This window comes from Ambystoma mexicanum, chromosome 6p (assembly GCF_040938575.1).
Source record: "Ambystoma mexicanum isolate Mex_15411 chromosome 6p, UKY_AmexF1_1, whole genome shotgun sequence".
NCBI classification, from domain to species: Eukaryota; Metazoa; Chordata; class Amphibia; order Caudata; family Ambystomatidae; genus Ambystoma; species Ambystoma mexicanum.
In genome coordinates this window covers 1,490,564,703-1,490,579,573 of record NC_090935.1, presented here as the reverse complement: position 1 = coordinate 1,490,579,573, position 14,871 = coordinate 1,490,564,703, and the positions used below count along the sequence as shown (strand labels likewise).

The window sequence follows — 14,871 nt, the reverse complement described above, 5'->3', positions numbered from 1 at the left end:
CAGTGGGCAGTAAGTGCAGTATCAGCTAGATACGAGAGCAGCACCTAATATGGAGACCCAAGAGTTAAGGAAATGGTGCTTAACAGATGAAGTGTAGCAGTGAATAAGACTGTTCCTTACTAGCTAGCAAACCTTAGTAAATTAAGGTATGAGGCTGAGAGGGGCAGTAGGGCTTTCCAGAATACAGTAATTATTGTAATCCCCCCCGCCCCAGAGCACTCTTACCTTGTCAGTTGCTGCTGGCTGACGGCGGCAGGCTTCACAGGCGAACACGGGCAAACAAGGACTGGAGCTGCTCTATAAATTTATACATTTTAACTTCCAGTAAGTCCTGGCCACGTTTATCTCTTACTTGCCTTTCCTTTGCTGTGCAAGACTTATCCGTAACTCGAATGGTAGCCATTGGTCCCCCTTTAGATCAATTGAGGGATTGTAGTGCCTTGTCTCTACCTTTTACGACAGATTTTCCTTGACTACTGCCAGATCTATTTGCATATTTTTAATTATAGTCCACATGTCTGCTAGCAGCAATACAATGTTTCTGGAGCACATGCATCCCCACAGTTGTGCCAATAGTTTACCTTCCAGTTGCTTTACTAATAGGCAACACTGTAGCAGGTTAATACTCCCTGCTTGATACACTAGTTGTCCCATGTCCTCTATCAACAAATTGCAATCGTTCTTTGTTAGTATTTATGGGATCATTTAGTTCTAAGACTTTGAATCTATTTGAAACTGTGACATCAGGGTGATTTGTTGTCCCATCTTATACAACTTGAATCGGTCCCATAGTTATTTTAGGGTACATATGATCCTTCTTCCTATGCATTTCATCTGGTTTACGGTAATTCCTCCCTCCTATTTGATTATCAAATTTAGGTTTCTTAAAAGCTTGCAGTGTATCACCCAAGTAAAAGCAATTGCTTACTGCCCTTACTTTTCTTTTTGTTCCCAGCCACATCTTCTTGCTTGTTGAGTGGGCAAATTAATTGGTCCAGTTTATTAGTTCTACTACTTTGGGTAGACTTTGCTGGCGAGGTGGCACTGGGATCAACGGAAAGTAGCCTATGATCATTTGTAATTATGCAATTGGGGGCAGAGGCTTTTGTTCCTGCCATTGATGTGGCTGAGTTTACATCTTTCAGGGAAGTGTGATGAATCGAGGGAATTTGTCTCTTCACCCCAAAGGGTGTCCCTTCCTGTGAGGCTAGGGAGGTGAGACCACTCCGCAATACCCTCTCTAGGGGTAGAAGCAAATAGCAGAGACAAGTGGGACCTCACTGGGAGAGACTCACCCTTTAATACAAGGACTACCATTTCCATGAGGAAGAAGGTAGAGTCAGCACAAGCTGACAAGCCTGTGCATTTGAATCTCGCTTGAAGCGGGAACAAGAGAAACCAAGAGAGAGACAGACTGAACAAACAGAGGATGGAATGCTAGACCCAGGGTGCCATTCTAGCATGAGAAACCCAGAGAGGCAACACCAGGAGAGACACTGGAATTCCAGACACAAGCCGCCAGCCTCATACAAGAAACCCAGAGAGGGGAAACATGAGAGAGATGCTGCAATGCGAGACCCAAGGCGCCAGGCAAGTAAGAGAAACATAGAGAGGGGAAAACAGGATACAGACACTGGAACGCTAGACCCAAGGCACCAGCCAAGCACAAGAAACCCAGAGAGGGGAAACCAGGAGAGAGATGCTGGAACACCAGACCCAAGGCCCCAGCCTAGCATGAGAAGCCCAGAGAGGGGAAACCAGGAGAGAGACGCTGGAACGCCAGACCCAAGGCACCAGCCGACCACAAGAAACCCACAGAGGGGAAACCAGGAAAGAGACACTAGAATGCCAAACCCACGGCACCTGCTAAGCATGAGAAATCCAGAGATGAGAACCCGAGAGAGAGAGACGCTCAGACATCAAAGCTAGGGCGCAAACCGAGCAAGAGAAAGCAGTGGGAAAGCATCCCAACATTGGGTGTGACAAGACCACAGGAACCCGTGGTGTACAGTCAGTCCTCGGGTCCCTCCAACGTCACCAAAGCCACTGAGCAGCAAAGGACACAGGGTGTCAGACGCCTTGTCAGCAGACAATGATATCACCAAGAATAAAGAAAGAAAAAGGAGAAGCCTAACGCCGAAGTACAGGCTACAACGAACAGAGACCGGAGAAGTGATCATAATGCAACGAGGCTCCCGGAAATGTTCCCCTACAGAATAGAAGGTAACGGGGGTAACAAATATAACAGGTTGCCTGCCAAAAAAAAGCAGCATGTTATCCAAATAACTCGTCTCAGCATAAACGTCCCATTTAAGGAAATTACTTTAAACTATAGGGAGAAAAGAGGAAATAATAATATAAGAGAGAAGAATAACACCCCTAGAAGCCAATTTTGAATACCATACTCGGTGAAACAGGGAGAGGGATAAACCAAGATATACAAGAAGAAGAGAAAATAAATAGGAATAATAATGTTGAACGGGAGGATAGCTCAGTGGCAACGTGCTCACCTTGGAAATCAGGACTTGGAATAAGACGACACGAAGCAACACAGGCTCGATCCCTGGGTCCGCGCTTAGAAACCTAAGTTATAAATATGCAACTAAGACAACAACAAAAACAAATTCTGTAACAGTGCCTCGATGCCCCCAGGCTGTGTGAGCGCTTTAAAAATGCAAATAAAATAAAAACATTTTTTTTGAGAAATCAGACAAGTAAGGTTAAACAAGAGATCAACATACCAAAGTAATCGAAATCTTTATTGTCAGAAGAAAATGGCTATTCTGACATACGAATCAAACAGGGGAACTCTGAGCATAAGGGAAAACTACAAGTGGCCCTTGACGAGTTGCAGAGACTGGTGCAAGATATTCAAAGAGATTCTGTGAGGAATTCTTACTACTGAAAGATCTCCATGACTGGTACCCTACCGAGAAGGATTTCACTCTACACTTATAAGTTGGTTTTTATAGTGGTAGGGTCAGTTAGGGTAGTTTTGGGCAGTGGACTCTTTCCTTTGGGACTTTCGTGACAGACTGTCGAGCACATTAGTTAGTAAGGTAAGCAGGGACAAGTCACAGTCATAGGGAAAGTTAGGCCTTTTATCTTCTTTTGGATGAATACAAATACACTATGCCATCTACGAATCTGTGTCCTTCTTCTGATCGCCACAGAAGCCATGGTACTGAATAAGTCCTCAATTTCATAAATTGATAAATGTTCTTCCTAAGTTGGTTTGCTACTAGCAATAGATCTATTTGTGCCCTTTGTTGCTTGCAAAGTTGTAGTCACTTTCCTTTTTCCCATTCTTGGGCATGGCCACTTGGCTACATAAATTAGCAAAATCAATTGCATGTTTTGATTTAGGATGACACAGTTATCCTGCAATTGAGTGTTACACTATTCTAGTCAGGACCTTAACCTGTATGGTTTCATTTCAAAATATCAGATTCTAAACAAAGGAAAATGGCAATTTAGCATTTATGAACAACGGTTCTGTAGAGCTTAAGATGACACAAGTAAAATATATCTAAGAATAATATTATCCCATACAATACAATTATATACTGTGATTAGGAAACAATAACACCATACCACAAACTATGTATCTGTCAGTAAAATTGTTCATACAATGATAATCAATCCAATTCGAATTGCATTCCATTAGTTTGCCTGTTTAAATCTGCACAGGGTGCCTATAGAATTCAACCATGTGTTAAACTATCTCTGTGAAATGCCACTCCAAGCTGGTGTCGGGAAGGCTCGGCTGCTCAGGGGGCACCCTTAGTCTGACTTCCTCCAACCCCCCCCCCCCAACACCCAGATAATCCAAATTGTGTGTGGGTTGGCCGTGGGTCAAGGTGCAAAGGTGTAGCAGATGGGAAGTGGGAACGCGAAAGCAATGTTCACACAATTAAGTGTGTATACATTTCTTAGTTAGTGGAAGCTCAACTGTCCTCATCATGTCCTGGTTCTCATCAAAAGGTAAAGTTAGCTGGTGTCAGGAATGCTCGACTTCTTAGGGGACACCCTTAGTCCACCACCACCCCCTTGACACCCAATTGGTACAAGTGAACCTGGGGGTCACAGATCGATTTTAACAATGCAGACGTGCAGCAAAGTATGCAGGAAAGGCAACTGGGTAGACCACCAATGCAGCTCCTTGAGGCCACCACAAGAGCGAGCAGGGCGCTTTTAATCCAGCCACCAAGCTAGCAGTAAGCAATGAATCTGGGGCAGGTGTTCTCTATCGTTCCACAGTTTTCCTTGCACCTCTCTCCTCAATGCTGCCTCAATGTCACAAAACCCTCGGCTGCCTGGAGACCCAGCAATGTGCATTCACCAAACATAAACCTCTTAGAATTGCCTCTGGTATATCTGCCTCTGATCGTAGGCGCCTGAGTGCATCGGGTAGCCAGGCTGCATGATACGCCACTCAGCTTCCGAGTAGAACCAGTAGGGGTGTGGGCTCCTTGCCCCTTCCGGCTCCAATAGCACAAACAGTGGCGCTCTTTGTTGGCAGACTTCGCCACAAGTGAGACCCATTTTCTTGTTTCTCTCTGGCCTTCCGGAGGCAGCCCAAATAGCGGCTTCCACCTGAAAACTGAGTGACAGAATCGGGAGGCTAATGGGTGTTTGAAGTGGCATCTTAGAGGCAAAGGGCACAGTGCTCATGTGATTCAGTGACCCAAATAATGATGACCCATCTTTTTTTAGGGGCGCATCAGTGTCTGAAATCTTATAGTAAAAGTCAATGTAACTTCTCCCTTAACCCAACAAGAAATAAAGACTAGTATTGGAATAAAGGTGCTTAGTAATGCTCGAGAAGCTATTATGAATACCCAACTCTTCCAGCCTGGTACGACGTTCATGCATCGGCCCTTTGCTTTCGCTGCATTTTCTGCCAATAATGATTTCCGGAAAAAAACATTGATAAATATGGGGGGGGGGGTTGTTGAGGACATATCAGGGGGGTAGAATTGGGTGGCGGATAGGGAATAAATAATAGGGGAGGTGGATTCGAGAGGGTCCCCCTCATCCTAATAAAGAAATATGAAAAAATCTATTATTTGTTTGGGGCAAACATTTCTGGAAAAAAATGCTGCAGAAAACAAAAACTGAAGTTCAATGATCATAGAACCATTCCAGCTCTTCCAAAGCGTGCAGCCATGTGTCCCATCGAAGACCATTGACAAGTCCATGAATGCCACATAGAGGAATCCCACTGAGACCACATGGTTATTGTTGGTGACAAGTGAAGGTTTCAAACCTTGCACCTCCATTCCCACTGAAAAACGAAAAACAAATGAGTCTAAAACGATATGTACATTCACCCAAACCTGCAATCTATTCAAAACAGCTTAGTGATATGTCACTGACCGTGAGAGGCCTAGAACACTTGCGATTGCCTCTTTCCCGTGTATCAAAGATTGGAACGACACAGCTAACTAACCATGAGGGAGGTAAATCTCTTGTCACAACAGCTACTTTTAATACATTAGTGTTAATATATTCAATAGCAGACCAGTCCATTTTATATAGGCCCCCGTAAGGAGGAGGTGCCTTGAAGGCCGCTAATATTAACAATTTCCCTTAGATTCATTAATGGTTTCCCTGTCTATTAAACCACCCTATAACTCTATGAATCTGTTTAACTCGTGCAAGCAGGTAGAGCAGACAGAATGTGGTTCAAAAATGCCTACAGGAACTTGGGGACCCTTTAGAAATAAAACAGGACTTCTTGACGTAAACAGCGTTGAGGGTGGGTCACCAGAAAGTGCAGTATTCTCCAGATGCCCACAGCCTACAGGGTTATTGTTCCAAATCATGACGTTCAAACTTAGTCTTACAAGCCCTTAACCCGCCAAGGAATCCCTAATCTATCTGTCCAAGGGATGTGACCAACCGAAAGTTCCAAACCTTTACTATTTAAGTCCTTAGCACCCAGGATAATCCCTAAGCAAAAACATAAACTATCTGATTCTTGGCCAACCACAGATTCCACACCTCTTTATTTACACTCCTAGTCTTAAACACAAAAGAACGAAGATTCTCCTATGAAGGCACTTCCATGATATAGTCACAGTCTGGACCCTCCTGGCTCTTCCTGCTTTCACTCTCACCTTTCAGACCTCCCCCAGGTCCATAGCCTCTCCGACTGCTCAGCAGGATTCACCTTTCCTTTTTTAGCTTCAAGATTTAATTGCTGGTGTCATTCAGTATATCATTTCCTGATATTTCTAGCTACCAGATACGTCCACACGTCTTCTCCTCATTCAGTACAGGTTTCCCCTCCAGACCACAGGATTTACACCTCCTTGGTTCTCAAGTGTCTCCACACCCTGGCATTGCCAGTATTCACTTGGAGAGGTCTCACTACAACCTAGTTTCTCAGCGTTCACTTGTTGGCAAGTTTCACACAACCTTCTTTTTCAGAATTCACTTTGACGGGTTGTTAAGCAAAGTTTGTATGCAGTACCCTCGGGGAACACTACAAACAACTCTGACTAGAGGTATAGGAAACCCAACCTTTGGTATGAGCTTGTACTACACAGTTTTGGTAGTGTGTTGAGCAGCCAGGCTTATCTCAAAAGGGGCCAATGTGAACTTCTGGGGAGTTACACAGAGAGTCACAGTGACCAGTATTCAAATAAACTCTTACACTCAAGGTTTCTTGAATAAACAATTATTAATTTAGAATAATCCTTCTTCAGAAGGGAGCAATATAATAGTAACATACAAATACACTTCAATACTGTACGCTCTTAGTTTCTAAATCAGTAAAGACCCTTTTGGGATGGCCCACCGACACAACCTACAACCTCAGGTGACTTCAATAACTAGGGTGCTAGTGCTATTAGAGTACTGTTATAAGTTGGTAAAAGGAAAAGATTATTAGAACAACAAGAGACCACAAATATTCTTAAGCAGGCAAATACTTTTGGATTCCCACAGCAGAGTCATTCAGTATATAGCAGGCTAGGCCAAAGTCAATGGGCAAAAGTCTTATATAGGATGAAGCACTTCTGGTAGGTAAGTAGAAAAGTATTTGCATAATGTTTTAGAAGTCTTTCAAAAAAAGAAGAATCAAATTTAGGGCCACAAGCCGTTAGATTTGTGAGTGGTAGAAGTTTCAAGCAACTCTACAGCAAGAGGTACGCTCTCTCAGACTTTGTACAGTACCTTTTAATTGTGGAAAAAGTGCAGCAGATGACTTTTGTTCCTGTTCAGCTCTGCAGATATCACTGTTCCTGGGCCTCAGTCATGGGGACAAGAGGGAGGACCGCTGGGGACTCCTACACTGCAATGGGACAGTCACCGCTCACAACTGGCAATCTTCAAATCAGTGGCTGTTCAGTGTTTCAGCTCCTTGTGTCTACCGCAAATAGCAACACTGTGGTTCCTGGTTGTCGAGATGGACTTTCCTTGCTTCTGGGGTCCCGCACTCCTTTGAGGGGGCTCAGGCTCAGTCAGTCCTGCTTCTTGGGAGCCCAGAGGATCTTCTAGGCCAGCTTAAAACCAATGCACACAATCCGGTGTTCCTCTCCCTGGCTATACAGTTTCCAGTCGCAACTCTGTGGAAATTCAACCAGCTTTGAGAAGGATGTCCAGGTGTCTTACCTTGGAGTTGATTGGTCCCACCAACGCAAGGGGAGAAGTCGTCCTTGCAGGGGCTTCTCTGTCGATACGAATTTGGAGCTTCAGCACAGCAGCAGGGCGTCACTGGGCAAACCAACGGTCCAGGAGTTGCAGCAGGTGCCCTCTTCAAGTTCGTCTTCAGTTCCTTTGTCCAGTGGTCGACTCTGCCTGCCAAGCTAAAAGCCTCGCCTTTTATTCAGTTCTCTCCAATTCATTCCAGCCTAGCTGTCAGTCACCCAGCAGGGTGGCTGTCCTTGCCGGACAGTCAGCCTGCCAATCACTACAGAGTGCATATGGGTCTCCTAGGAGACTAAGCACAGGGAGTTACAGGCACCTCCCTCTCTTCCTGCCTACCCCAGACACCCTGGAGCCAGAGGCGGGCTTCACTGGTGAATCCTGCCAAAGGCAAAGTGAACAATGGGACCAAACATGGTTTGACGCGCAGAGTAAATTTCGAGAAGGACCTTCCCATAAAGAAACGGCGCAAAAAAGAAGACTGGGGCCATTTTGACAAAAATGGCATCCGTGGTTGCTTTACTGCAGCTGCGAACGTAGCCCGCGGTAAATGCATTGCACAGTAGCTAAAACGAAACCACTGCCACCAGCCATTCAGTGAGGAAAGGGTAACATAAAAATGTTACATGAGAACCTAGACAAAGGGGATACTAGGTAACCCCTCCAGCACCCTACTGTAAGATAGTGTGTGCTGGGTCTATAAAGTTACAATTGTAAGTAAAGTCAGTTTCACTTTACTGCTCTGGGAAACAGTAGTTTATCCCAGAGAAGGTAGTTAAACCCTTGGGAAATCTGAAAGACATCCCTGTGCCACTGCACTGAAAGTGCTGTGTGACACAATGTAAAAGATGATGCCTATGGAGTTTGTCAGACTCCACAACCAAAAGAAACACAGCGTTCAAAATCACAATAATATACATGAGAGAGTGGGAAAAAAGGGTCTCACTCTCTCCAGGTTAAATAAAATCAAGTCCTCAAAATCCAGAAAAGTTGCTGGGGGTCTCTAAGGTGGAGGAATTAGCATATTTTTGAGAATTCTCCCTAACAGGGGTCTCACCACTAGTTGATTTATTATCATTCTGTTAGACAGGTCTCAACAGCGTGATTTTTTAGCATTCATGTGGGCAGGCCTCACCATACCATGGTCTTACAGCATTCATTTGGACAAGTCTCACAACACCCTGGTTTTTTAGCATTGCTTTGGGCAGGTCTCCCCTCCTCCAACACCTTCAGAGCTAGGCAGCGGATTTCATCGCAAGTCCTAAATCCCTGTTTTGGTTCTGGCTCATCTGAAGCCTCTTTGGTTTTCTGGGCCTACATCATTTATAGCAAACTCCCGATAATGTCTACTTTTACGATATAAAATGTAACCATGAGTCTCAATGGGAGGTAATGACCACAGCCAACTTGGTTGCAGTTTTTACCTCCATATGAAGATCTTTGAGGGCCAGTAACAATACCTGGATGATTCTCACTCCTAGAAATGCCAACCTGTACATTAAGCCTCACTTTATTTCCCTCCAATGAAATCGATACTCGGACAGTGGTCAAGGTACGATCCCCACAAGTGATTGTTTTTATAGGGCTTAGCCCAGTAGAGTGTGACTCAATTCCTTTCTTATGTGGCCACGCTCGAAACTAGTATCATCCTCCTGGAAGAAGCTCTTCCCTGGGCTTATTCCACTGCAAGCCTAGTGGTGGTTTTTGACATCTCTGCCTACATTTGAAAGGCATGGAGTCAACAAAAGTGCCTCCTGCATGCCAATGGCCAGTGAGCGTAGTTATACTCGAATTGTGTCTCTTTTCCACCCTACTTTTGTCATTTAGGCAATATAGCCTGATTTTTTGTCTATCAGACAAAAGTAAAATTGGTGTTTTAATGGTGTTGGTTACATGTGTAAGTGGTGGTTATGTTTTATTGTTCTCTTGTACTTTTGTATTTTCTTGAAATGACTTTTAGACAAAAAATAAGCACTTCAATGACTGAATGGCCTTTGTCTATGGTTTTCATTTAATGTGTTTGCATTCAAAATGTGTCATTCCAATTTCTGTAAGAATTACTATATACAGTCGCTTAAGGTATTAAATACAATGACACAGCAATTCTTATGTACGCATGCAAGACGTCTTAATGGATTACATGAGAAATGATTAACTGATATTGTCAATGTTCAGGTATGAAATATAATGGCACATATATTGTTTATGTATTTGCAAACTATTTTCCAAATAATAATCTTCTCCAATGTGACTTATTTTACATGTTGTGCAACTGCTGTGGGATGGTGAAATGGAATGCTGCATACATTCCTTAATGGCATTTTACCATGTTAGCAATGTTTTTGCTGTTAATTAAGGGAAAGGTGCATGCAATGGACATGCTTAGATTATGTTCTTTGAAGTTACAGTGTGTTTTCAGGTCGTTGCAACCCACTTTCCCTTATTGATGTTTTTACGTTTCATACACTTCCATTTAGCTATATACTCAAAAAGGAGCTCCGAAGGAAGGAAAGGGAGGCTGCTTTGGTCCCGGAAGCAGAATCGTGGCTCAGTAGACAAAAACTAGCCTCAACGGGCAAGGACAGCATCCAGCAAGCGGTTAGTGACAGTGGAGTAATTTTGCTGAAAATGTTGGGGGGGACATGACAACTGAAGGAAAGGGGTGGGGTGAAGGGACGGCGGATGGTGGCTCTGAGGGAGCGTTTCGGCTGAATAGTTAAAATAAAATTGGTTAAATGGTAGATTTGACCGAATTTGGTCACCACCATTAGTTCGAAGCCAAAGATACCGATATATGAAAAGCAGTGGTTGCAGGGGTGGCCCCCTCAGAACATGTTCGTTATTTTTGGCTTTGGCGCTTGCGGGGGTATCCCACGCTTCCTCAGCAATGGTGGCAGGACACCCAACAAAAAAAAAGAAAAGGGATGCTGCAGCGTAAGATCTGGCCTACGTTAAAGGGATGGAACTGACACTGCTGGTTACAGGAGAGGCAGCGGATGGAGAAAAGGTAAGTGGGGGAGGTTTATGGGTGTACTGGCGGTTTGAGGGGACATGGGTTTGTTTTTTTTGGACCTAAGTAAAAATGTATTTGCAGCTAAAATGACCACAGTTAATTCCGCCGTGATTTTGTAAGTCGGTCAAACAACCTAAATCACTGAGGGATAATACTAAACTACTACACCTTAAGAATCCATTGCTGACACTCTGTTATAACTTTCATAAGACTGGTGGCGTATCTTTGAAATTCAATTGGGCCCCCACACATCTTCAGCTGGCCTGCCATGCACCCAGTGACACAACACAACCTTCACAAACATAATTCCACTAGAACATACAAAGAATGCATTATTTATCATTCATTCAGACACAAAAGTCAACACACATATGCTTGCACACACTCTCACTCACACACAGATGCACCCAGCACCTCCACTGACATACACTGTGTGCACACAACATTTATATGTACATTTAGAAAAACACATGGAAACAGTGGCACAACGTCCATTGAGCACACCAGACTTTATCACCCCGTGATACCTGAAATGTTGGGGTACGTTGACTTGACCTAGCTGAACTATAAAGCCACGGCCGAAAGGACCAGATTCACTGAAATGTCAGCAATTTGCCTGATTTTTCCTTTCATTGAAAGGCAGAAACCATTGGTTAATGCAGTGCAGTGGGTGACCAAGTATAATTGGTATAGATTTGTAAATGTTATATATCCCCAAACTTGGGTTCTGCACAGCACCTTATATGTCTACGTGCTGATAGATTTTTTTTCTACAATATTCTGACTGATTAAAATTAAGGTATGTTTTCCTGTGTTCAAATGGCTCCAAGCAGTGGAGTACCGAGTGGCAGAGTCGCAAGGGGGTGGTCAAGCTGCCCCTCCGTAGCTCTAGTAAGAGCCAGACCAGGACATTTGTCATTGAGACACCTCTCCCATTCTGCACCTCAAAGAGGGTGCCCAACGGCAAAAGTGTCCCGCTGGCAGGACAATGTGTGCTGAGCAATTCCTGCTCAGCACGCTCTATGTCCTGGCAGCAGGACACCTTACCCGTTCCGAATGGTAGAGGTGTCCCGCTGCCCGGACAATGACCCAAGGAGCTCCGGGCAGCAAAGGGTCTTCACGTTGCCCTGTATCAACAGAGTATTACAATGAGAGCCATTAGGCAATGACGGGAGGGAGGTGGGTACTATTAGCAGGGACTTTTGTCCCTTTAAAATTGTGAATGGGAGGGAGTGATCAGAAGTGAGAAGGCTGCATAATGTTGCATGCTTTATGAAACAATGTCAATGGCCTTAAAATCCCAGAAGGATTCTTTAGGCTCACATTAATCTGCATGATGCTATTGTGACTTTGCATGCAGAATGGGGAGAATGAAACAAAAGCCATACTCCCATTGCGCAACATATTTCTATGACAATGTATATAGTGTATGGTTAGTTTACTATGAAAGGCTAGTTTATTATGTAATGTGGTTTATTTCCAATGCATTGCTATAAATAATTATATGTCATATGTATTATATAAATCATAAGCACATGAAATGTAAAGCAAAACCTTAATAAATGTCTATATCAACTAAGCCTGGAAAGATGTGCACGGTTGCTTAAATTGTCCACATCCCAGTTTCACCATTTAACCAAGTGTGTGATCCTGAGCAAATTATTTAATCATATTGTGCCTTATCTGCAGCTCTGTAAGTGATTCTGATTCACTTCAAAGCTTATGTTAATGTATCATGCTATTATAATGGAAAAGCCTAATGACTATAGAGTTGCTCCACATATAACAATAGTGCAATTTAGGTATTTTGCACCACAAAGTTATTTTTCATTTGGATTATTCATTTCAACGTATTCTAAAGTCATTTCCATGGTTCCTCCAAGTATCAAAGACTGATGATGTGCCTTGCAATGTCCTTTTCTGTGAAGTCACTTCTGTTGGTGCAAACCATATGCTGATTAGGAAGTGTGCATGTATTTTGCCTCAGAGGGCTTTGAAAGAGCTCCCCAACAAACATATACAGACACAATTAAAACATTTTTTTTAAAGTACCTCTGCTCTGCTTTCAAATTCCGCCCACGCTACGTCTCACGTTACACCGACCTAACCTCTTCGCACTCACACGCCTCCCAACAGAAACCAGCAAGCTGAATGAGCTTCCTAGTTCCTGTCTGTGTGTCACGCGAACACGAAGCCGTAAAGCGATGCTCTGTGCTGCTGGCCACCGGAAGTGCTGCTTCTAGCGTGACAGCACAGGTGCCAGGCCCGGCAACACCCAGTTCAGCACCCTGGCTGCTGACTTTGAGTCAGGCCAGCCAGGGTGAGGGACTCAGCCACACAGGGCATCACAGCCCTGAATGTGTTGCAGTGCGGCTGCCAGGCATCTCTGCATTATGTAATGAGACAGCGCAAGCCTTGCTGAGCACCCCAGCCGGGCTTGCGCTGTCCAATAACATAATGGATGATTGTGGCCCCCTGCCCTCCCTCCAAAAGATGGGGGGGACAAAAAGGCATGCCACAGAAGTTGGGGGGGACAAAACCTCCTGTCCCCATCTATAATTACACCCATGGTTAGTGACATTTTCATTTCATACGTTTTCAAAGATTATCGTACAAAAAAAGAGCAGCCCTCCGATTCCCATAATCGAAAAAAGAATGTATGAATCGCGTCACAAAATGTATATCTTTTAAAAAAAAACAAAAAAATTATTTGGTTGACTGATAAATCAACCTTTCAAAATTGACAACATTTTACAACAAACAAAAATTACTTTACAAATGTCAATTAAAATTTCATTTTTACACAATACAAAATTAGTTAAGAGATTTTTAAGTAGTCAAATCAAAAAACATATAAATGAAAAGCACTGAAACCATCAAAAATGTCCAACGTAAGGGAGAATGTCCCCTTCATCCCCCACAGTCATAATACTGATCTGCTGTTCGATTCACGATGCAACCAGTTTGCGACTCCACTTACCTAAGATGGAATTACAGCTTTGACAAATTGTACTAGTGTAATCTGTATGGAAGTCTTTGTGTTGGTTAAGAGATAGGTCCATATTTCATCACTGGAACGTAGTGATAGAAATTGACAGCACTTATTAAACAGTCTGTTCCGGATTATGGTCAAAGCGGGACAGTCAACCACCAAGTGGCACAACGTTTCGGGTTGAAGTGGATCCTTACAATATCGGCAGTATGTGTCATCTTTAGAGATCAGACGTCACCTGCCTAAGATCTGCCTCGTCAGGCATAGATTCAACCGAATCCGTAACATCTGGGATCTTACAAAATTGGATGGGCATTTAACTAAATAAGGTTCCATGGTGCGTAATCTTTTATGGGAGGACATTATTATTTCACCATCCACATATTCCGAGCATTGTTTACGTGTATGGATCCAGTCAAATCGATGCAGTTTCAATTTAGCTTTTGTGGGATTCAATAAAAGGAGTTCAAGAGAAATCTCAGCATTGATTAATGCTTCTAACACACAATCAGTCCATTTTTTGGGCAGATCAAGACGAGACGTAAGCAAGTGTTTTGCAAAAATGCCCAAGACATTCAGAGAAGTGGCACCTATTATACATTTTCTGTACAGAGTGCAACATTTCCACAGCTCTTGGCAATACACAAAGATGGTTCCTAATTCATAGAAGTAAGGGTAGTGGAGTACATTTGGGAAGATTTAATACCGCTTTCCAAAAATATGTTTCATAATGGTCCCAAAAGGATCTTGGTTTTGGTGGTCGTGTTTCTGCTCCATAACTAATAATTGGAACCACTTTCTGTTGGTAAAAGGTTAATATATGCGTTAGTGTGAATTTACCATATCTGTACAGAAGAATTATTGCTTGGGAGATTAATGAACACATTTTTGCATCCAAAGTTGCTATATAGATATGGTCGTTTTGCAACTCTGTAAATGGAAGACCCAAATATTTGTATTGCGAAACTCTGGCTACATCCTGATTTTGAAGAGTCCATTTGTAAATAGATGTTTTTTTCTTTACAGATGGATCACAAGTTACTATTTGCGTTTGATCTAAATTAATCATGAGATTGTTCTCATTAACATACTCTTGAAGCTTGTTCAATAGATTTTGGAGCCCACGCGGTGAGCAGGAAAGTAAGACGAGGTCATCCGCATATAAGAGCCAGATGATTTTCTGAGGCCCTAATTTGGGGGCATCTGAGATAGG

General features: G+C 43.3%; 1 protein-coding gene across 1 annotated transcript in view; it reads left to right on the top strand.

The window, feature by feature from the left end:
- Positions 1 to 14,871, top strand: part of LOC138511076 (trichohyalin-like) — a 3,831,204-nt gene that overhangs the window by 1,446,059 nt on the left and 2,370,274 nt on the right. The window contains exon 14 of the mRNA XM_069626576.1: positions 10,131 to 10,251. Coding sequence (XP_069482677.1) covers positions 10,131 to 10,251 — 121 coding nt within the window. The remainder of the gene's footprint in view (positions 1 to 10,130; positions 10,252 to 14,871) is intronic.